This window comes from Panulirus ornatus, chromosome 6, assembly GCF_036320965.1.
Source record: "Panulirus ornatus isolate Po-2019 chromosome 6, ASM3632096v1, whole genome shotgun sequence".
Classification (NCBI taxonomy): domain Eukaryota; kingdom Metazoa; phylum Arthropoda; class Malacostraca; order Decapoda; family Palinuridae; genus Panulirus; species Panulirus ornatus.
In genome coordinates, this window is record NC_092229.1 from 44,882,665 (window position 1) to 44,907,336 (window position 24,672).

At 41.3% G+C, this 24,672-nt stretch overlaps 1 protein-coding gene across 5 annotated transcripts in view; it reads left to right on the top strand.

The window, feature by feature from the left end:
- The window catches only part of LOC139749181 (protein unc-13 homolog 4B-like), a 407,928-nt gene that overhangs the window by 282,533 nt on the left and 100,723 nt on the right, over positions 1 to 24,672 (top strand). For all 5 annotated transcript variants that reach the window (XR_011712899.1, XM_071662845.1, XM_071662842.1 and 2 more), the window contains exons 15-17: positions 2,723 to 2,899; positions 12,187 to 12,354; positions 13,677 to 13,874. Coding sequence is in view for 4 of the 5 variants with exons in the window: in XM_071662845.1 (XP_071518946.1) it covers positions 2,723 to 2,899; positions 12,187 to 12,354; positions 13,677 to 13,874 (543 nt within the window). In the remaining variant the exon portion in view is untranslated. The remainder of the gene's footprint in view (positions 1 to 2,722; positions 2,900 to 12,186; positions 12,355 to 13,676; positions 13,875 to 24,672) is intronic.

Below are 24,672 nucleotides of genomic sequence, written 5' to 3' on the forward strand. Positions count from 1 at the left end.
TTTACTCCCAAGACATTCCTAAACCACTCTTCCCCTTTACCCTTGAGCTTCATTTCACTCAGAGACAAAACATCCAGGTTCCTTTCCTCAAACAAACTATGTATCTCTTCTTTTTTCTCATTTTGGTTGCATCCACATACATTTAGACACCCCAATCTGAGCCTTCGAGGAGGATGAGCACTCCCCACGTGACTCCTTCTTCTGTATTTCATGGTCAATGTTCCATCATCAATCCAGTATTTGCAACATAATATTAAATGGATTATTCAAGATCATTACTAGGTACTGTTTTAATAAGTACATAGGTTCTGGTGGCACTTAGAATTCAGGCTAAGACCAGAGCCATAGTCTTTCTCGACCTGTCTTTTAGTATATTAGATGCTAGGTGACTTTTGAAACATATTTTAAAAAGAAATGTAAATTATATGCTGCAATGTATGTTATATTCATTGAATTAATATTTTTTGGGGGGTCTGTACCTTGAACTGGCACTCTCGTAGCAGGAGCTTTTGCTGGATGCCTAGGCATAGTGGTGGCTTGGTCAAGTAGGCAGAATTATAGATACTTATGAGTGGCACATAATGCATTCTAGCTCTTTGAATGCTTGCTGAGAACTGACTCAGTGGGCAGCATGGCACACACAGCATCAACAATCCATGGCCCGTGGCCAGCTGGGCTCACATTATATCGTGACGTCTCGTGTCTTAATGAAAAAAATGGGAGTAATTTAGGTGCTGTTGCTATATTGAGATCATTATATGGCATCACATTACATAGAGACCATTCATTATATCACACCACATGGTATACAGATTGTTATATTTTTTTTTTTTTTTTTTTTTTTTAATACTTTGTCGCTGTCTCCCGCGTTTGCGAGGTAGCGCAAGGAAACAGACGAAAGAAATGGCCCAACCCCCCCCATACACATGTATATACATACGTCCACACACGCAAATATACATACCTACACAGCTTTCCATGGTTTACCCCAGACGCTTCACATGCCTTGATTCAATCCACTGACAGCACGTCAACCCCGGTATACCACATCGCTCCAATTCACTCTGTTCCTTGCCCTCCTTTCACCCTCCTGCATGTTCAGGCCCCGATCACACAAAATCTTTTTCACTCCATCTTTCCACCTCCAATTTGGTCTCCCTCTTCTCCTTGTTCCCTCCACCTCCGACACATATATCCTCTTGGTCAATCTTTCCTCACTCATTCTCTCCATGTGTCCAAACCACTTCAAAACACCCTCTTCTGCTCTCTCAACCACGCTCTTTTTATTTCCACACATCTCTCTTACCCTTACGTTACTCACTCGATCAAACCACCTCACACCAAACATTGTCCTCAAACATCTCATTTCCAGCACATCCATCCTCCTGCGCACAACTCTATCCATAGCCCACGCCTCGCAACCATACAACATTGTTGGAACCACTATTCCTTCAAACATACCCATTTTTGCTTTCCGAGATAATGTTCTCGACTTCCACACATTCTTCAAGGCCCCCAGAATTTTCACCCCCTCCCCCACCCTATGATCCACTTCCGCTTCCATGGTTCCATCCGCTGCCAGATCCACTCCCAGATATCTAAAACACTTCACTTCCTCCAGTTTTTCTCCATTCAAACTCACCTCCCAATTGACTTGACCCTCAACCCTACTGTACCTAATAACCTTGCTCTTATTCACATTTACTCTTAACTTTCTTCTTCCACACACTTTACCAAACTCAGTCACCAGCTTCTGCAGTTTCACACATGAATCAGCCACCAGCGCTGTGTCGTCAGTGAACAACAACTGACTCACTTCCCAAGCTCTCTCATCCCCAACAGACTTCATACTTGCCCCTCTTTCCAAAACTCTTGCATTTACCTCCCTAACAACCCCATCCATAAACAAATTAAACAACCATGGAGACATCACACACCCCTGCCGCAAACCTACATTCACTGAGAACCAATCACTTTCCTCTCTTCCTACACGTACACATGCCTTACATCCTCGATAAAAACTTTTCACTGCTTCTAACAACTTTCCTCCCACACCATATATTCTTAATACCTTCCACCTTATAACACTATATTGTAATGCTGCTGTGCTGAAAATTTTTCAATAACTTCTTAGGGACCCACCTAGAATTTTTGTTTCCATCCTGACATAACTTCATAGACTGAAACATAATTTGCGCAACCCATATTATATTCACACTGTGTTGAAATCTAACTGCTATTTGCCACTTGATGTCATATATAGTCCTTTTGTCATCACCAAACTCACTCAGGTAGTACAGTGATTTGCCCTTATCTTATTTTTGTAGATATCCACTTTTCCCATACTCTAATGGTAAGCATAATTTACTTCCTCTTTGCAACACTGTACTGTCATGTTATAAGGTCACAATTTATGAAAAATATTGCACAAATAACTAAGAAGAGTGGATCTTTATTACCATGTGTTTAAGTAGCAATAGCAATAACTAAGTGGTGGTAGGAGTAAATAGAGTGGTCAGTATTGGAAATATTGGTACAAATTGTTGGTAATCTTGAATAGTTTAGACTGTGGATATAAGTTTATAAGTTTCTAGAAACAGATGTTTGATATTCTGCCTCTGTAACATACTAGGACTTACTTCAGTGTGTAATTATGAATATATGTTGTCTAAGTATTTAATGATTTTATGATTCACATGTGCATAAAACACTCTATTTTCAGATTAGAAATTCTTGGCAGAAACTAGCATGGCCAGATGAGATTGATGGAGATATGGCAAAGCGACTCCTGCAGGACCTTTGTGGGTTGGGTACTCTTTATACCAAACTCGTGATTACTAAGCTTGACTTAAGCCTACGTGAAGAAAGTTTACCAGAGTTCACATTCCTTACTCTACAGGTGACTACCTAGAATTTAGAGTATGATGATATATACAGAAATTAGTTGTGATGTTGGAATAAAGGGGAGGGTGTTTTTATGATTACAGGAACTTGATCCTATAATTGTGTTCTGATGTAATATCAGTGTAGTATTAAAAGCTTTTTTTATACTGTATTGGCTGCTTGTGTGCACCCACCACTAGTTAGACCATGCAATACTTGGCAAGCTGCTGGATCACATGGATTATCATGTGGCCATCAACAACCCAAGAGTGGGCTGTTTTGACAACTTTTTCTTTCCCTACACGTTGAAGCTTTGGATCTCTTTACCTTATTGTGTCCTCCGAATAACTACGACCTGGCACATTTCAAAAGATAGGTCTTCCACTTCCTCAAAAATTCATAAATATTTTCCCTTATCTTTTCTTTTTCCACTTCATAATTCTCTCTTTATTACAATCAAGGCCCGGCTTTGATGTGGACTTTTGTCCGTGACTGAAGCCTTCAATATGAAAAAAGATTTGTTGATATGTTGACAGATATTGTTATTTTTATGCAGCCACAGGCATTAGCAGCTTTTGGGTAATCACTTGTTTAGTAGATGTTAAGGTACATGTCTTACAGTGGCTTATGATCCTAGGTTTCTTTTTTGATAATTTCAATTAGACATCATCCAAAGCTTTCTTACAGAAATGGCAAAGAACCAGTTGGAGTGTTTGATGCATTTACTAAGGAAATCTGACATTATTTTGGTTGTTGCATAGAAGAAAAGCTGTTAAGTGATTGAGGATGACAGTGTCGTATTTTTTACACTGGAAAATAAGAATGTTTTTCAAAAGAATAAGTGATATGTCTGCAAGTATATGTAATGAGGATAGTAAAGGTACTGATAAAAGCAGGAATCACAAAAAGTAAAAAGTAAGGAGAAACAATAGAATGTCTGAACACCATTGTTGCTCAAGGGTGTTTGGTAAACTAAAAGAAAGTATATAGTGTCCATATAACAAGGAAAGAAATTTCACAGAAAAAGTATTCCATACCATTGATGTAATTTCTAATTTTATTTGAGTGCATTGGGCATATTTCAACTTAGCACATCAGTAACACACATCACTCTCCAGTATGTTGAAGTAAATGTGTACTTCCACATGAAATAAGAGTTTACTTTTTCACTTTGTACAATAATTTGATTTGTTATTTCAGGGCTTTGCTTCATAAGATAAAACAAAGATGCAGACAGCAGAAAGCAGTTCTCAGAACAATCATTGTGCTTTCTAAGTTGATTTGTTAGCTTGAGGCTATACCTCATAAAATTGGACTTATTTTCAAAGCACTCACAGCAATCACTGGCTGCCTAGTAACCACAGACATTCAGTAGCATCACAGCAATACAAAAATTTTCTGCTGTGATATCAAAAAGACCCAATGGTTTGTTGCTGTTAGAATTCACTTGTATTCCTTTTGTATAACACTTACTTCTCAGTTACCCTGTGCTCACCCCACAAAGATACAGACACGATATAACCACATTTTATAATCTTTAGTCCCATCTGGTAAATGTAGCTTGCTTCCAGAGCACTCTAGGAGCCCCATAGAAAGGACTCCTGGGATAGGAAAGTAGGGTGAGGTAAGTTGATTTGTGTGAGATGAACTCGTTTCATGTCACCTCAGTGCAGTAAATGCTTCCATTGCATCTGATCCATTTGTCTGTTTTCAATCCCAGTTTAATGTAGATAAGCACAAATATTCTGTCAATATCAGTTACCTTCCTAAATCATGCCCAGTTTTTGAAGCTTGAACTTCTACACTAATGAAGGTGCTTCTTACTTTCTCAGTTTATTTATGGATTCATCATACAAGACCATTTCTTCATTTCTGCCAGCTCTCAACACAAAATGCTTCCATGCATCCAGTACCTAATTATCTCATTAGTTTTTTTTTTTTTTTTTGCTTTGTCGCTGTCTCCCGCATTTGCGAGGTAGCGCAAGAAAACAGACGAAAGAAATGGCCCAACCCACCAAGATACACATGTATATACATACGTCCACACACGCAAATATACATACCTACACAGCTTTCCATGGTTTACCCCAGACGCTTCACATGCCCTGATTCAATCCACTGACAGCACGTCAATCCCGGTATACCACATCGATCCAATTCACTCTATTCCTTGCCCTCCTTTCACCCTCCTGCATGTTCAGGCCCTGATCACACAAAATCTTTTTCACTCCATCTTTCCACCTCCAATATGGTCTCCCACTTCTCCTTGTTCCCTCCACCTCCGACACATATATCCTCTTGGTCAATCTTTCCTCACTCATTCTCTCCATGTGCCCAAACCATTTCAAAACACCCTCTTCTGCTCTCTCAACCACGCTCTTTTTATTTCCACACATCTCTCTTACCCTTACGTTACTTACTTGATCAAACCACGTCACACCACACATTGTCCTCAAACATCTCATTTCCAGCACATCCATCCTCCTGCGCACAACTCTATCCATAGCCCACGCCTCGCAACCATACAACATTGTTGGAACCACTATTCCTTCAAACATACCCATTTTTGCTTTCCGAAATAATGTTCTCGACTTCCACACATTCTTCAAGGCTCCCAGAATTTTCGCCCCCTCCCCCACCCTATGATCCACTTCCGCTTCCATGGTTCCATCCGCTGCCAGATCCACTCCCAGATATCTAAAACACTTTACTTCCTCCAGTTTTTCTCCATTCAAACTTACCTCCCAATTGACTTGACCCTCAACCCTACTGTACCTAATAACCTTGCTCTTATTCACATTTACTCTTAACTTTCTTCTTTCACACTCTTTATCAAACTCAGTCACCAGCTTCTGCAGTTTCTCACATGAATCAGTCACCAGTGCTGTATCATCAGCGAACAACAACTGACTCACTTCCCAAGCTCTCTCATCCCCAACCGACTTCATACTTGCCCCTCTTTCCAAAACTCTTGCATTTACCTCCCTAACAACCCCATCCATAAACAAATTAAACAACCATGGAGACATCACACACCCCTGCCACAAACCTACATTCACTGAGAACCAATCACTTTCCTCTCTTCCTACATGTACACATGCCTTACATCCTCGATAAAAACTTTTCACTGCTTCTAACAACTTGCCTCCCACACCATATATTCTTAATACCTTCCACAGAGCATCTCTATCAACTCTATCATATGCCTTCTCCAGATCCATAAATGCTACATACAAATCCATTTGCTTTTCTAAGTATTTCTCACATACATTCTTCAAAGCAAACACCTGATCCACACATCCTCTACCACTTCTGAAACCACACTGTTCTTCCCCAATCTGATGCTCTGTACATGCCTTCACCCTCTCAAATCAGTACCCTCCCATATAATTTATCAGGAATACTCAACAAACTTATACCTCTGTAATTTGAGCACTCACTCTTATCCCCTTTGCCTTTGTACAATGGCACTATGCACGCATTCCACCAATCCTCAGGCGCCTCACCATGAGTCATACATACATTAAATAACCTTACCAACCAGTCAATAATACAGTCACCCCCTTTTTTAATAAATTCCACTGCAATACCATCCAAACCTGCTGCCTTGCCGGCTTTCATCTTCCGCAAAACTTTTACTACCTCTTCTCTGTTTACCAAATCATTTTCCCTAATCCTCTCACTTTGCACACCACCTCGACCAAAACACCCTATATCTGCCACTCTATCATCAAACACATTCAACAAACCTTCAAAATACTCACTCCATCTCCTTATCACATCACCACTACTTGTTATCACCTCCCCATTTGCGCCCTTCACTGAAGTTCCCATTTGCTCCCTTGTCTTACGCACTTTATTTACCTCCTTCCAGAACATCTTTTTATTTTCCCTAAAATATAATGATACTCTCTCACCCCAACTCTCATTTGCCCTCTTTTTCACCTCTTGCACCTTTCTCTTGACCTCCTGTCTTTCTTTTATACATCTCCCACTCAATTGCATTTTTTCCCTGCAAAAATCGTCCAAATGCCTCTCTCTTCTCTTTCACTAATAATCTTACTTCTTCATCCCACCATTCACTACCCTTTCTAATCAACCCACCTCCCACTCTTCTCATGCCACAAGCATCTTTTGCGCAATCCATCACTGATTCCCTAAATACATCCCATTCCTCCCCCACTCCCCTTACTTCCATTGTTCTCACCTTTTTCCATTCTGTACTCAGTCTCTCCTGGTACTTCCTCACACAAGTCTCCTTCCCAAGCTCACTTACTCTCACCACCCTCTTCACCCCAACATTCACTCTTCTTTTCTGAAAACCCATACAAATCTTCACCTTAGCCTCCACAAGATAATGATCAGACATCCCTCCAGTTGCACCTCTCAGCACATTAACATCCAAAAGTCTCTCTTTTGCACGCCTGTCAATTAACACATAATCCAATAACACTCTCTGGCCATCTCTCCTACTTACATACGTATACTTATGTATATCTCGCATTTTAAACCAGGTATTCCCAATCACCAGTCCTTTTTCAGCACATAAATCTACAAGCTCTTCACCATTTCCATTTACAACACTGAACACCCCATGTATACCAATTATCTCATTAGTATCTTCTTCAAAAATATCTCCAACCTTAATCACTTTTCTCTCTCTGTCTACCCATCTCTTCCATGGTCTGCCTCTCCTCACTGTACCATACTGTATTGTTATATATTGTCTTGATCAGCATGTCACCTTCATTCTACCTGAGAACACCATCCTAGAAGATTTCAATCCGTAAGCCTTTCTAATGATTAATTTACACCACATATCATTACATCTTCATTCTCTCTATACTCCTAACTATATACTCTGCCTTTTATTTTTTTTTTTACTATATTGCCCCTGTTTTTGTACATCTTGACATACATGAACTTGTGGTATCACACGCATACATCATTTGGGTAAATACTCCATAATACCTCCATAATACAATATTCTTTCCCTCTCAATATTTCAGTTATTCTATTCACCTTAGTTCACTGCTTTATCACTTATTCTTCCTCATCAGATTTAACTCTCAGCTTTAGCTTACCCAGTGTCATGTACTGAGTTTTACTTCCAAATACCTGAACTCATTGACTGCTAACAGTTTCACACCATTCTGGCAGTTTTACACTTTGACAATGTTTTTTTCTAAATCTGAAGTTTCAGTGTACTTTGCTCATATTTATTTGCAGCTTCCTTCTCCAACATGTACTGCAATATCATAGTTGCTACACTTTCTGTCCAATTCCTCCTCTAACTCAGCAGAGAGCACAGCAACATCTACATTTATGTACCTATCCTGTCACTAAAACACTGCCTCAGGATCATAGAGAAGCAAGTAGACTGTCTTCCTGCAAATACTAAAGCTGCATTGAAATAAATTGATAGGATGATGTTCAGCAAGCAGATTCAGTGTATTTTAGTCTTAAATTCAGTCACTGCATTTAGAGAAACTGTGAAGTGAATGGTTCTCGCTGAATGACTTAGAATCTGCTGAGATGCCTATAAACTTACTTTAGTATTAACAGTGATGGTTATGACACCAAGGTATCAGCAAGCTTTCTTAACTAAGATTCACAAATGTAAAGCTTCACCTTGTGATTGACATTCTTGGATGAAGATATTGGCATTGAAAGTTCCTGTCACAATTTCAAAACGGCTAGGGGTAGGGACGGGGGGCATGTACAGATGTTGATGTTTCCACAGAACAGTTACAATGTTCTCATGCATGTACAACATAGGAGGGAAGTATGCATTTTGTGTTGATATTGCATTTGCCAGTTTCTGTTGATATATATTTACCTGTAAAAATTTTCTGTATAGATAGTACTGATTATTTTATTTATCTATATATTGTACTTTGTTGCTGTCTCCCGCGTTAGCGAGTTATCGCAAGGAAACAGACGAAAGAATAGCCCAACCCTCCCACATACACATGTATATACATACACATCCACACACGCACATATACATACCTATACATTTCAGCATATACATATATATATACATACGCAGACATATACATATATACACATGTACATAATTCATACTTGCTGCCTTTATTCATTCCCCTCACCACCCTGCCACACATGAAATGACAACCCCCTTCCCCTGCACGTGCACAAGGTAGCGCTAGGAAAAGACAACAAAGGCCATATTCGTTCACACTCAGTCTCTAGCTGTCATGTATAATGCACCGAAACCACAGCTCCCTTTCCACATTCAGGCCCCACAAAACTTTCCATGGTTTACCCCAGACACTTCACATTCCCTGGTTCAATCCACTGAAAGCATGTCGACCCCGGTACACCACATCATTCCAGTTAACTCTATTCCTTGCACGCCTTTCACCCTCCTGCATGTTCAGGCCCCAATCGCTCAAAATGTTTTTCACTCCATCCTTCCACCTCCAATTTGGTCTCCCACTTCTCCTCATTCCCTCCATCTCTGACAAATATATTCTCTTTGTCAATCTTTCCTCACTCATTTTCTCCATATCACCAAACCATTTCAATACACCCTCTTCTGCTCTCTCGGCCACACTCTTTTTATTACCACACATCTCTCTTACCCTTTCATTACTTACTCGATCAAACCACCTCACACCACATATTGTCCTCAAACATCTCATTTCCAGCACATCCACCCTCCTTCTCACAACCCTATCTATAGCCCATGCCTCGCAACCATATGACATTGTTGGAACCACTATTCCTTCAAACAAACCCATTTTTGCTTTCTGAGATAATGTTCTTGACTTCCACACATTCTTCAACGCTCCCAGAACTTTTGCCCCCTCCCCCACCCTGTGACTCACTTCCACTTCCATGGTTCCATCCACTGCCAAATCCACTCCCAGAGATCTAAAACACTTCACTTCCTCCAGTTTTTCTCCATTCAAACTTACCTCCCAATTGACTTGTCCCTCAACCCTACTGTACCTATTAACCTTGCTCTTACTCACATTTACTCTCAGCTTTCTTCTTTCACACACTTTACCAGACTCAGTCACCAGCTTGTATTTTAACTTTCTAAAAAGGGAAACGGAAGAAAGAGTCATGCGGGGAGTGCTCATCCTCCTTGAAGGCTCAGATTGGGGTATCTGAATGTGTGTGGATGCAACCAAGATGAGAAAAAAGGAGAGATAGGTAGTATGTTTGAGGAAATGAATCTGGATGTTTTGGCTCTGAGTGAAACGAAGCTCAAGGGTGAAGGGGAAGAGTGGTTTGGGAATGTTTTGGGAGTAAAGTCAGGGGTTGGTGAGAGGACAAGAGCAAAGGAAGGAGTAGCACTACTTTTGAAACAGGAGTTGTGGGAGTATGTGATAGAGTGTAAGAAAGTAAATTCTAGATTGATATGGGTAAAACTGAAAGTGTATTGAAAGAAATGGGTGATTAATGATGCTTATGCACCTGGTCGTGAGAGGCAAGTGTTTTGGGAGCAGCTGAGTGAGCGTGTTAGCAGCTTTGATGCACATGACTGGGTTATAGTGATGGGTGATTTGAATGCAAAGGTGAGTAATGTGGCAGTTAAATGTATAATTGGGGTACATAGGGTGTTCAGTATTGTAAATGGAAATGGTGAAGAGCTTGTGGATATGTGTGCCGAAAAAGGACTGGTGATTGGGAATACCTGGTTTAAAAAGTATATGTATATGAGTACGAGAGATGACCAGAGGGCGTTATTGGATTTCATGTTAATTGGCAGGCATGTGGAAGAGACACTTTTGGATGTTAATGTGCTAAGAGGGGTAGCTTGAGGGGTGAAGATTTGTAAAGGTTTTCAGAAAAGAAGAGAGAATGTTAGGGAGAAGAGAGTGGTGAGAGTAAGTGAGCTTGGAAAGGAGACTTGTGTGAGGAGGTACCAGGAGAGATTGAGTGCAGAATGGCATGAGAAAGGTGGGAGGTGGGCAGATTAGAAAGGGTAGTGAATGGTGCATTGAAGAAGTAAGATTGTTAGTGAAAGAGAAGAGAGAGGCGTTTAGACGATTTTTGTAGGGAAGTAGTGCAAATGACTGGGAGATGTATAAAAGAAAGCAGCAGGAGGTCAAGAGAAAGGTGCAGGAGGTGAAGAAGATGGCAAATAGAGTTGGGATGAGAGAGTATCATTCAATTTTAGGGAGAATAAAAAGATGTTTTGGAAGGAGGTAGATAAGGTACATAAAACAGGAGAACAAATGGGAACATTGGTGAAGGGGGCAAATGGGGAGGTAATGACAAGTAGTGAGGAAATGAAGTGAATATTTTGAAGGTTTTTTGAATGTGTTTGATGATAGAGTGGCAAATATAGGGTGTTTTGGTCGGGGTGGTATGCAAAATGAGAGGGTTAGGGAGAATGGTTTGGTGGACAGAGAGGAGATAGTGAGAGCTTTGTGGAAGATGAAAGCTGGCAAGGTGGCAGGTTTGGATGGTATTGTTAGTAGAATTTATTAAAAAAGGGTGTGACCGTGTTGTTGATAGGTTGGTAAGGATTTTCACTGTATGTATGGATCATGGTGAGATGCCTGAGGATTGGCGGAATGCATGCTATTGTACAAAGGCAAAGGGGATAAAGGTGAGTGTTCAAATTACAGCGGCATAAGTTTGCCGAGTATTCCTGGGAAATTATATGGGAGGGTATTGATTGAGAGGGTAAAGGCATGTGCTGAGCATCAGATTGGGGAAGAGCAGTGTGGTTTCAGAAGTGGTAGAGGATGGGTGGATCAGGTGTTTGCTTTGAAGAATGTGAGAAATACTTAGAAAAACAGATTGATTTGTATGTAGCATTTATGGATCTGGAGAAGGCATATGATAGGGTGGATAGAGATGCTTTGTGGAATGTTTTAAGAATATATGGAGTGGGGGGTAAGCAGTGAAATTTTTTTTACCAAGGATGTAAGGCATGTGTGCAAGTAGGAAGAGAGGAAAGCAATAGGTTCCCAGTGAGTATCGGTTTGCGGCAGGGATGCATAATGTCTCTACGGTTGTTTGATTTGTTTATGGATAGGGTGGTTAGGGAGGTGAATGCAAGAGTTTTGGAGAGAGAGGCAAGTATGCAGTCCATTCTAGATGAGAGGGCTTGGGAATTCGGTCTCCTGCTTCTCCTTGTTCCCTCCACCTTTGACAGATATATCCTCTTTGTCAATTTTTCCTCTCTCATTATCTCTGTAAGTCCTAACCATTTCAACACACCCTCTTGTGCTCTCTCAACCACACTATCTTGCCTGGGAGTCCTTCCTATCATTATGAGGCTCATGGTTATGATAGAAAATTGTCTTTATATTTCAGACCTGTACCGGACTCAACAACATTGAGTATTTGCAACAAGAAGTGGAGGGCCTGCTAGAACTCTTTGAACTAACAGATGATGATGCAGAACTAAGATTTCTAATTGCTAAGACTTCATCAAAGATGGAGGGGTCTCTGTTACTTTTCATGGACAATGTCATTAGAAAAGTAGGTGAATCTAGCCAGTATTACTTAGAAATAAATTATGTGGTATTTAACTTTTGTTTAGTTGGAATATTAGAAAATTGTGTTTTTTGTTTTATGTATTTAAATGTCTATATTCTTCTTGGGTTTACTAGATCCTGCTTGCAAGTGGTTACACTGTTAGCAGAAAGTCACCTTTGTTGAAATTGTATGATCATAAATAGACAAGAAAGAGTAGTCTCACTGAGGGCCTTCTCAGTCTTAGGAGTCCATCATTTCCCTACACATGCTTAGATTGCAGAATTGAAAAAGTAGGAGCCCCATAAAAAGATCCTGGGGTTGTATAGTAATGCTATTCTTACAGCCTGTGGAAAAAAAATTGGACAACTACCATTTAAAGAAAGCTTTCATGTGTCGATTTTCTTTGTGGAACAAATCCTGTTACTTGCTTATGATGGAGGTATCCTATGTCTGGCAGCACAGAACAGTCTTGAAAGTCACCTGACGCAATTTGCTGCTTCAGTTGCCCAGTTGTATTGAGAGTGGAGGGATGCAGCTTATACTTGCTTTCTTATGGTTTTGCTATTTTTGCTCAGGGATATTTTTCATCTGCCTGTAACTGACCATGGGTACAGAGAAGTTGGTACAGGCAGAAAAGACTTATATTCATGCTTGGAAGCAAGCAAATGTTTAAAAGCAAGATTTCAAGACATACAAACAGGGCCAAGTCCATTGAACATCATCGTTTTCTAAGAAACTGGCTTTGGTTGGTTGAGGAAGACCAATAAAGTGTCTGATAACCTGATAGGGATGAGTTTTTCAGCTCACCTTAGGACCCATGGTTTGTTACCGTTGGAAGAAATATATTATCCAAAACAGTGATAGTGAAACTTTCACTAACAAAAAGGACAGCAAGCAAAAGTTGTATTCCTCCTCTTTGAACACCACAGGGTAACTGAGGCAGCAAATCATTGTCATCTGGCTTCTGAAATTGTACTATACTGCAAGACATATGATATCCCCACCTTAAGAGAGAGTAATAGGATCTGTTGCAAATATTAAACCTGGTGCATGAAAGCCTTATTGTGAATGGTAATTGTTGGATTTTTCATGGAGGCTGTAATAAAGCGTTACCATTACTCTTCCTGCAAGTGATTATACTACAAATGAGTCTTTATCAGTGAGGCTGTATCATTGTTAGTAGATGTAAAGGTGTACAGACTCATTGAGAACCTTTTTACTCGGAAGGAGTCCATCATTTGCCTTTTTTACTTTAATGATTGCTCCTCTTTAGCATATTTGTCGAAGTTTTCACAGTGTAAAATTTCATGTTCCTTTTGTTCCAGATTAAACCAACATTATGGAAAGCTGTAGTCAACTCCTGTGATACTGGCAATGAGGCACATCTTCTACAAGAAATCCTCGATCAAGATCTTTGTATTCTGGAGCAAAAATTGAGAGACAAAAACTTTCAGCACTTTCTTATGAAGATATGGAATGTTCTCATTGTGATATTCCGTGATATTGTTGAAGGTTATTTAACTGTAAGTTTCTTTTTCACTTTCCCATATATTAGCATATGTATATTTTTTTTTTTTTTTTTGCCGGTCTCCCATGTTTGCGAGGTAGCACAAGGAAATAGACGAAAGAAATGGCCCAACCCACCCCCATACACATGTATATACATACGTCCACACACGCAAATATACATACCTACACAGCTTTCCATGGTTTACCCCAGACGCTTCACATGCCCTGATTCAGTCCACTGACAGCACGTCAACCCCGGTATACCACATCGATCCAATTCACTCTATTCCTTGCCCTCCTTTCACCCTCCTGCATGTTCAGGCCCTGATCACACAAAATCTTTTTCACTCCATCTTTCCACCTCCAATTTGGTCTCCCACTTCTCCTCGTTCCCTCCACCTCCGACACATATATCCTCTTGGTCAATCTTCCCTCACTCATTCTCTCCATGTGCCCAAACCATTTCAAAACACCCTCTTCTGCTCTCTCAACCACGCTCTTTTTATTTCCACACATCTCTCTTACCCTTACGTTACTTACTCGATCAAACCACCTCACACCACACATTATCCTCAAACATCTCATTTCCAGCACATCCATCCTCCTGCGCACAACTCTATCCATAGCCCACGCCTCGCAACCATACAACATTGTTGGAACCACTATTCCTTCAAACATACCCATTTTTGCTTTCCGAGATAATGTTCTCGACTTCCACACATTCTTCAAGGCCCCCAGAATTTTCGCCCCCTCCCCCACCCTATGATCCACTTCTGCTTCCATGGTTCCATCCGCTGCCAGATCCACTCCCAGATATCTAAAACACTTCACTTCCTCCAGTTTTTCTCCATTCAAACTCACCTTCCAATTGACTTGACCCTCAACCCTACTGTACCTAATAACCTTGCTCTTATTCACATTTACTCTTAACTTTCTTCTTCCACACACTTTACCAAACTCAGTCACCAGCTTCTGCAGTTTCTCACATGAATCAGCCACCAGCGCTGTATCATCAGCGAACAACAACTGACTCACTTCCCAAGCTCTCTCATCCCCAACAGACTTCATACTTGCCCCTCTTTCCAAAACTCTTGCATTTACCTCCCTAACAACCCCATCCATAAACAAATTAAACAACCATGGAGACATCACACACCCCTGCCGCAAACCTACATTCACCGAGAACCAATCACTCTCCTCTCTTCCTACACGTACACATGCCTTACATCCTCGATAAAAACTTTTCACTGCTTCTAACAACTTGCCTCCCACACCATATATTCTTAATACCTTCCACAGAGCATCTCTATCAACTCTATCATATGCCTTCTCCAGGTCCATAAATGCTACATACAAATCCATTTGCTTTTCTAAGTATTTCTCACATACATTCTTCAAAGCAAACACCTGATCCACACATCCTCTACCACTTCTGAAACCACACTGCTCTTCCCCAATCTGATGTTCTGTACATGCCTTCACCCTCTCAATCAATACCCTCCCTGGTTGGTAAGGTTATTTAATGTATGTATGACTCATGGTGAGGTGCCTGAGGATTGGCGGAATGCGTGCATAGTGCCATTGTACAAAGGCAAAGGGGATAAGAGTGAGTGCTCAAATTACAGAGGTATAAGTTTGTTGAGTATTCCTGGTAAATTATATGGGAGGGTATTGATTGAGAGGGTGAAGGCATGTACAGAGCATCAGATTGGGGAAGAGCAGTGTGGTTTCAGAAGTGGTAGAGGATGTGTGGATCAGGTGTTTGCTTTGAAGAATGTATGTGAGAAATACTTAGAAAAGCAAATGGATTTGTATGTAGCATTTATGGATCTGGAGAAGGCATATGATAGAGTTGATAGAGATGCTCTGTGGAAGGTATTAAGAATATATGGTGTGGGAGGAAAGTTGTTAGAAGCAGTGAAAAGTTTTTATCGAGGATGTAAGGCATGTGTACGTGTAGGAAGAGAGGAGAGTGATTGGTTCTCGGTGAATGTAGGTTTGCGGCAGGGGTGTGTGATGTCTCCATGGTTGTTTAATTTGTTTATGGATGGGGTTGTTAGGGAGGTAAATGCAAGAGTTTTGGAAAGAGGGGCAAGTATGAAGTCTGTTGGGGATGAGAGAGCTTGGGAAGTGAGTCAGTTGTTGTTCGCTGATGATACAGCGCTGGTGGCTGATTCATGTGAGAAACTGCAGAAGCTGGTGACTGAGTTTGGTAAAGTGTGTGGAAGAAGAAAGTTAAGAGTTAATGTGAATAAGAGCAAGGTTATTAGGTACAGTAGGGTTGAGGGTCAAGTCAATTGGGAGGTGAGTTTGAATGGAGAAAAACTGGAGGAAGTGAAGTGTTTTAGATATCTGGGAGTGGATCTGGCAGCGGATGGAACCATGGAAGCGGAAGTGGATCATAGGGTGGGGGAGGGGGCGAAAATTCTGGGGGCCTTGAAGAAAGTGTGGAAGTCGAGAACATTATCTCGGAAAGCAAAAATGGGTATGTTTGAAGGAATAGTGGTTCCAACAATGTTGTATGGTTGCGAGGCGTGGGCTATGGATAGAGTTGTGCGCAGGAGGATGGATGTGCTGGAAATGAGATGTTTGAGGACAATGTGTGGTGTGAGGTGGTTTGATCGAGTGAGTAACGTAAGGGTAAGAGAGATGTGTGGAAATAAAAAGAGTGTGGTTGAGAGAGCAGAAGAGGGTGTTTTGAAGTGGTTTGGGCACATGGAGAGAATGAGTGAGGAAAGATTGACCAAGAGGATATATGTGTCGGAGGTGGAGGGAACGAGGAGAAGAGGGAGACCAAATTGGAGGTGGAAAGATGGAGTGAAATAGATTTTGTGTGATCGGGGCCTGAACATGCAGGAGAGTGAAAGGAGGGCAAGGAATAGAGTGAATTGGAACGATGTGGTATACCGGGGTTGACGTGCTGTCAGTGGATTGAATCAAGGCATGTGAAGCGTCTGGGGTAAACCATGGAAAGCTGTGTAGGTATGTATATTTGCGTGTGTGGACGTATGTATATACATGTGTATGGGGGGGGTTGGGCCATTTCTTTCGTCTGTTTCCTTGCACTACCTCGCAAACGCGGGAGACAGCGACAAAGTATAATAAAAAAAATAATAATTTACCAGGAATACTCAACAAACTTATACCTCTGTAATTTGAGCACTCACTCTTATCCCCTTTGCTTTTGTACAATGGCACTATGCACTCATTCCGCCAATCCTCAGGCACCTTACCATGAGTCATACATACATTAAATAACCTTACCAACCAGTCAATAACACAGTCACCCCCTTTTTTAATAAATTCCACTGCAATACCATCCAAACCTGCTGCCTTGCCAGCTTTCATCTTCCGCAAAGCTTTTACTACCTCTTCTCTGTTTACCAAATCATTTTCCCTAACCCTCTCACTTTGCACACCACCTCGACCAAAACACCCTATATCTGCCACTCTATCATCAAACACATTCAACAAACCTTCAAAATACTCACTCCATCTCCTTCTCACATCACCACTACTTGTTATCACCTCCCCATATATATATATGTGGTAAAGTGTGTGAAAGAAGAAAGTTAAGAGTAAATGTGAATAAGAGCAAGGTTATTAGGTACAGTAGGGTTGAGGGTCAAGTCAATTGGGAGGTGAGTTTGAATGGAGAAAAACTGGAGGAAGTGAAGTGTTTTAGATATCTGGGAGTGGATCTGGCAGCGGATGGAACCATGGAAGCGGAAGTGGATCATAGGGTGGGGGAGGGGGCGAAAATTCTGGGAGCCTTGAAGAATGTGTGGAAGTCAAGAACATTATCTCGGAAAGCAAAAATGGGTATGTTTGAAGGAATAGTGGTTCCAACAATGTTGTATGGTTGCAAGGCGTGGGCTATGGATAGAGTTGTGCGCAGGAGGATGGATGTGCTGGAAATGAGATGTTTGAGGACAATGTGTGGTGTGAGGTGGTTTGATCGAGTAAGTAACGTAAGGGTAAGAGAGATGTGTGGAAATAAAAAGAGCGTGGTTGAGAGAGCAGAAGAGGGTGTTTTGAAATGGTTTGGGCACATGGAGAGAATGAGTGAGGAAAGATTGACCAAGAGGATATATGTGTCGGAGGTGGAGGGAACGAGAAGAGGGAGACCAAATTGGAGGTGGAAAGATGGAGTGAAAAAGATTTTGTGTGATCGGGGCCTGAACATGCAGGAGGGTGAAAGGAGGGCAAGGAATAGAGTGAATTGGAGCGATGTGGTATACTGGGGTTGACGTGCTGTCAGTGGATTGAATCAGGGCATGTGAAGCGTCTGGGGTAAACCATGGAAAGCTGTGTAGGTATGTATATTTGCGTGTGTGGACGTATGTATATACATGTGTATGGGGGTGGGTTGGGCCATTTCTTTCGTCTGTTTCCTTGCACTACCTCGCAAAAGCGGGAGATAGCGACAAAGCAAAAAAAAAAAAAATATATATATATATGTATATATATATGCTCATAGAAATTGCATTAATTATTTTCATTTCATACCTGTTTGCAATTTCTTACAATAGGAAGGAAGTACTGGGAATATATGAAGAAATAGCCTTATTTATTCACATCCACTCTCTTGCTTTCGTGTGCAATGCACCAGAACTATAGCCCTTAATTCATAACCAGGCCCTACACACCTTTCTGTGGTTTCTCTTGTCAAGTTGATATGCTCTGGTTCAATCCATTGACATCATGTCATCCTCTTTATTCAACTGCATGCCTTAGTACTGCCTGCATGTCAGGCCTTAAGCACTGAAAACATTTATTAGTTTATCCTTCCATTTTCTTCTTTTCCCCTCGGCTTTTGACACATATATCCTCTTTGTCAACCTTTCATCACTCATTCTCCTCATCTGTCAAACCATTTCAGCCCTCTCCACCATAATCTTCTAATGACCATACCTCTCACCTGCCATATTATTTCTTACTTGATCAACCCCCCCCCACACAACATATACTTCCCACACATTCCTCATGTATCGCAGAAGGCGACTAAAGGGAACGGGAGCGGGGATGCTGGAAACCCTCCCCTCCTTGTATTTTGTCATTCTAAAAGGGGAAACAGAAGGAGTCACACGGGGAATGCTCATCCTCCTCGAAGGCTCAGATTGGGGGTGTCTAAATATGTGTGGATGTAACCAAGATGAGAAAAAAGGAGAGATAGGTAGTATGTTTGAGGAAAGGAACCTGGATGTTTTGGCTCTGAGTGAAACGAAGCTCAAGGGTAAAGGGGAAGAGTGGTTTGGGAATGTCTTGGGAGTAAAGTCAGGGGTTAGTGAGAGGACAGGCGCGAGGGAAGGAGTAGCACTACTCCTGAAACAGGAGTTGTGGGAGTATGTGATGGAGTGTATGAAAGTGAACTCTAGATTGATATGGGTAAAACTGAAATTGGTTGGAGAGAGATGGGTGATTATTGGTGCATATGCACCTGGGCATGAGAAGAAAGATCATGAGAGGCAAGTGTTTTGGGAGCAGCTGAGTGAGTGTGTTAGTAGATTTGATGCACGAGACCAGGTTATAGTGATGGGTGATTTGAATGCAAAGGTGAGTAATGTGGCATTGAGGGAATGATTGGCATACATGGGGTGTTCAGTGTTGTAAACGGAAATGGTGAAGAGCTTGTAGATTTATGTGCTGAAAAAGGACTGGTGATTGGAAATACCTGGTTTAAAAATGTGAATAAGAGCAAGGTTATTAGGTACAGTAGGGTTGAGGGTCAAGTCAATTGGGAGGTGAGTTTGAATGGAGAAAAACTGGAGGAAGTGAAGTGTTTTAGATATCTGGGAGTGGATCTGTCAGCGGATGGAACCATGGAAGCGGAAGTGGATCATAGGGTGGGGGAGGGGGCGAAAATTTTGGGAGCCTTGAAAAATGTGTGGAAGTCGAGAACATTATCTCGGAAAGCAAAAATGGGTATGTGTGAAGGAATAGTGGTTCCAACAATGTTGTATGGTTGCGAGGCGTGGGCTATGGATAGAGTTGTGCGCAGGAGGATGGATGTGCTGGAAATGAGATGTTTGAGGACAATGTGTGGTGTGAGGTGGTTTGATCGAGTAAGTAACGTAAGGGTAAGAGAGATGTGTGGAAATAAAAAGAGCGTGGTTGAGAGAGCAGAAGAGGGTGTTTTGAAATGGTTTGGGCACATGGAGAGAATGAGTGAGGAAAGATTGACCAAGAGGATATATGTGTCGGAGGTGGAGGGAACGAGGAGAAGAGGGAGACCAAATTGGAGGTGGAAAGATGGAGTGAAAAAGATTTTGTGTGATCGGGGCCTGAACATGCAGGAGGGTGAAAGGAGGGCAAGGAATAGAGTGAATTGGAGCGATGTGGTATACAGGGTTTGACGTGCTGTCAGTGGATTGAATCAAGGCATGTGAAGCATCTGGGGTAAACCATGGAAAGCTGTGTAGGTATGTATATTTGTGTGTGTGGACGTGTGTATGTACATGTGTATGGGGGGGGGGGTTGGGCCATTTCTTTCGTCTGTTTCCTTGCGCTACCTCGCAAACGCGGGAGACAGCGATAAAAAAAAAAAAAAAAAAAAAAAAAAAAAAAAAAGAGAGATATACATAAGTATATGTATGTATGTAAGAGAGATGGCCAGAGAGCGTTATTGGATTACGTGTTAATTGATAGGCGTGCGATAGAGAGACTTTGATGTTAATGTGCTGAGAGGTGCAACTAGGGGGATTTCTGATCATTATTTTGTGGAGGCAAAGGTGAAGATTTGTAGAGGTTTTTAGAAAAGAATAGAGAATGTTGGGGTGAAGAGAGTGGTGAGAGTAAGTGAGCTTGGGAAGGAGACTTGTGTGAGGAAGTACCAGGAGAGACTGAGTACAGAATGGAAAAAGGTGAGAACAAATGATGTAAGGGGAGTGGGGGAGGAATGGGATGTATTTAGGGAATCAGTGATGGCTTGCACAAAAGATGCTTGTGGCATGAGAAGCGTGGGAGGTTGGCAGATTAGAAAGGGTAGTGAGTGGTGGGATGAAGACATAAGATTATTAGTGAAAGAGAAGAGAGAGGCATTTGGACGAGTTTTGCAGGGAAATAATGCAAATGAGAGGGAGATGTATAAAAGAAAGAGGCAGGAGGTCAAGAGAAACATGCAAGAGGTGAAAAAGAGGGCAAATGATAGTTGGGGTGAGAGAGTATCATTAAATTTTAGGGAGAATAAAAAGATGTTCTGGAAGGAGGTAAATAAAGTGTGTAAGACAAGGAAACAAATGGGAACTTCTGTGAAGGGGGCTAATGGGGAGGTGATAACAAGTAGTAGTGATGTGAGGAGATGGAGTGAGTACTCTGAAGGAATGTTGAATGTGTTTGATGATAGAGTGGCAGATATTGGGTGTTTTGGTCAAGGTGGTGTGCAAAGTGAGGGGGTTAGGGAGAATGATTTGGTAAACAGAGAAGAGGTAGTAAAAGCTTCGTGGAAGATGAAAGCCGGCAAGGCAGCGGGTTTGGATGGTATTGCAGTGGAATTTATTAAAAAAAGGTGGCGACTCTTGTTGACTGGTTGGTAAGGTTACTTAATGTGTGTATGACTCATGGTGAGGTGCCTGAGGATTGGCGGAATGCTTGCATAGTGCCATTGTACAAAGGCAATGGGGATAAAAGTGAGTGCTCATATTACAGAGGTATAAGTTTGTTGAGTATTCCTGGTAAATTATATGGGAGGGTATTGATTGAGATGGTGAAGGCATGTACAGAGCATCAGATTGGGGAAGAGCAGTGTGGTTTCAGAAGTGGTAGAGGATGTGTGGATCAGGTGTTTACTTTGAAGAATATATGTGAGAAATACTTAGAAAAGCAAGTGGATTTGTATGTAGCATTTATGGATCTGGAGAAGGCATATGATGGCATTGATAGAGATGCTCTGTGGAAGGTATTAAGAATATATGGTGTGGGAGGCAAGTTGTTAGAAGCAGTGAAAAGTTCTTATCGAGGATGTAAGGCATGTGTACATGTAGGAAGAGGGGAAAGTGATTGGTTCTCGGTGAATGTAGGTTTACGTCAGGGTTGTATGATGTCTCCATGGTTGTTTAATTTGTTTATGGATGGGGCTGTTAGGGAGGTGAATGCAAGAGTTTTGAAAAGAGGGGCAAGCATGCAGTCTGTTGTGGATGAGAGAGCTTGGGAAGTAAGTCAGTTGTTGTTCGCTGATGATACAGTGCTGGTGGCTGATTCATGTGAGAAATTGCAGAAGTTGGTGACTGAGTTTGGTAAAGTGTGAGAAAGAAGAAGGCTGAGAGTGAATGTGAATAAGAGCAAGGTTATCAGGTGCAGTAGGGTTGAGGGACAACTCGTTTTGGAGGTAAGTTTGAATGGAGATTAGCTTGAGGAAGTGAAGTGTTTTAGATATCTGGGAGTGGATTTGGCAGCGGATGGAACCATGGAAGTGGAAGTGAATCATTGGGTGGGGGAGGGGGCAAAATTTCTGGGAGCATTGAAGAATTTGTGGAAGTTGAGAACATTATCTCGGAAAGCAAAAATGGATATGTTTGAAGGAATAGTGGTTCCAACAATGTTATATGGTAGTGAGGCGTGGGCTATAGATAGAGTTGTGCTGAGGAGGGTGGATGTGCTGGAAATGAGATGTTTGAGGACAATATGTGGTGTGAGGTGGTTTGATCGAGTAAGTAATAATAGGGTAAGAGAGATGTGTGGTGATAAAAAGAGAGTGGTTGAGAGAGCAGAAGAGGGTGTTTTGAAATGGTTTGGTCACATGGAGAGAACGAGTGAGGAAAGATTGACCAAGAGGATATATGTGTCAGAGGTTGAGGGAACAAGGAGAAGTGGGAGACCCAATTGGAGGTGGAAAGATGGAGTGAAAAAGATTTTGAGTGATCGAGGCCTGAACATGCAGGAGGGTGAAAGGCATGCAAGGAATAGAGTGAATAGGAACGATGTGGTATACCGGGGTCACACATGCTGTCAATGGATTGAACCAGAGCATGTGAAGCATCTGGGGTAAACCATGGAAAGTTCTGTGTGGCCTGGATGTGGAAAGGGAGCTGTGGTTTCGATGCATTATTACACGACAGCTAGAGACTGAGTGTGAACGAATGTGGCCTTTGTTGTCTTTTCCTGGCACTACCTTGTGCACATGCGGGGGGAGGGGGTTGTTATTTCGTGTGGTGGGGTGGCGATGGGAATGAATAAAGGCAGACAGTATGAAATATGTACATGTGTATATATGTATATGTCTGTGTGTGTATATATATGTATACATTGAGATGTATAGGTATGTATATTTGCATGTGTGGATGTGTATGTATATACATGTGCATGTGGGTGGGTTGGGCCATTCTTTCGTCTGTTTCCTTGCACTACCTCGCTAACACAGGAGACAGCAACAAAGTAAAGTAAATAATAATGAAGAAATAAACATTTGATTTCTAACATATTCACCTTCCTGTAAATTGTCTTGCATCCCTACAACACTATTGGGGCTACTGTACCTTCAGGTGTACCCAACTTCACCCTCCCGCATATTCATCAATGCTCCCTGAACTTTTGCCCCTTATCACCCACCCTGTGACTTGTGACTTACTTCAGCTCCCTCGCTGTTATAAATAGCTTTCGTCCCACACTATTTACTCATAAGAATTTCACAGATTATCTCTATCTGCCTCATTGAGTGCTTTCTTGAGATCCAAAAATACCACGTACAGATCATTCTATTTTCCTAAGTATGTCTCACACATTCTTCAAAGCAAACACATGATCTACTACTCCTGAAACTAATCCTTCCCAATTCAGTGCTCTGCATGCCACTATCCTCTTAATTACCACTCACCTCTACACCTTATCAGGTACACACAACAAACTTATATTTCTGTAATTCTGACATTCACGTTTATTCCCTATACTTTTGTACAATATTGGGCAGAAAATTGTAGGAGCAATACCAGCAGCCATTCAGATAGAGGAAAGGACAAAAGCAAATGCAGAATCTGTTGTCATTATCTACATCCGTTCAGTTAGAGAAAGAACAAACACACAGAGAGACTGATGATAACAGAGAGCAGGAAAGTTTGGAAGAAACAACTTCAGTAGCAGGTAAGCATGATATGAAGATTACTGAAGAGCAACATAGACCTAGGTTGATGCAAACGGATCTACACAGGAAAACAAGTGAAGTGGTCAAAAGAATAATATACACCGTTGGAGATGAAGCAATTAAGGAAGTATATTCGTTAGTTGATGGAAGGTTTAGAAAAGTACAGAGCATACAGGACCAGCACTTGTTAGCTGATTGAGAGATTATAAAGAAAGTTAGAGACACAGAGGTTGCGTTAGTTGATGGAAGGTTTAGAAAAGTACAGAGCATACAGGACCAGCACTTGTTAGCTGATTGAGAGATTATAAAGAAAGTTAGAGACACAGAGGTTGTTATATCTTCATTGAGGGAGTTAGCTGAAAAGTGGATAGTACTAAAATTAGAAAGATTGATAACGTAGGAAGTTGGGAAAAGTGAGTTACTGATTATTTTTGGCATGGAAGATCATGTACCAGATAAGGAAGAAAGGGGAGAAAAGGAGAAAAACATGTTAAAAGATTGCTGTCTGGGAATGCCTGCCAATTTCCATGATAAAGGAAAGATGAAAAATTGATAGGTAATACCAAGACCTAAGGGTATGACCAGTTATGGTTACACATGATTTGGAGTCATCTAGCCAAGAAATACTTAGAAAATCTAAGAATCTTAAAGGCATGGTGGAATTAGGTGAGACAAAGGAAGAGAGAGACAAAAGCAAAGAGTACAGTCAAAAGTTGAAAAAATTGAAGGTGACACAT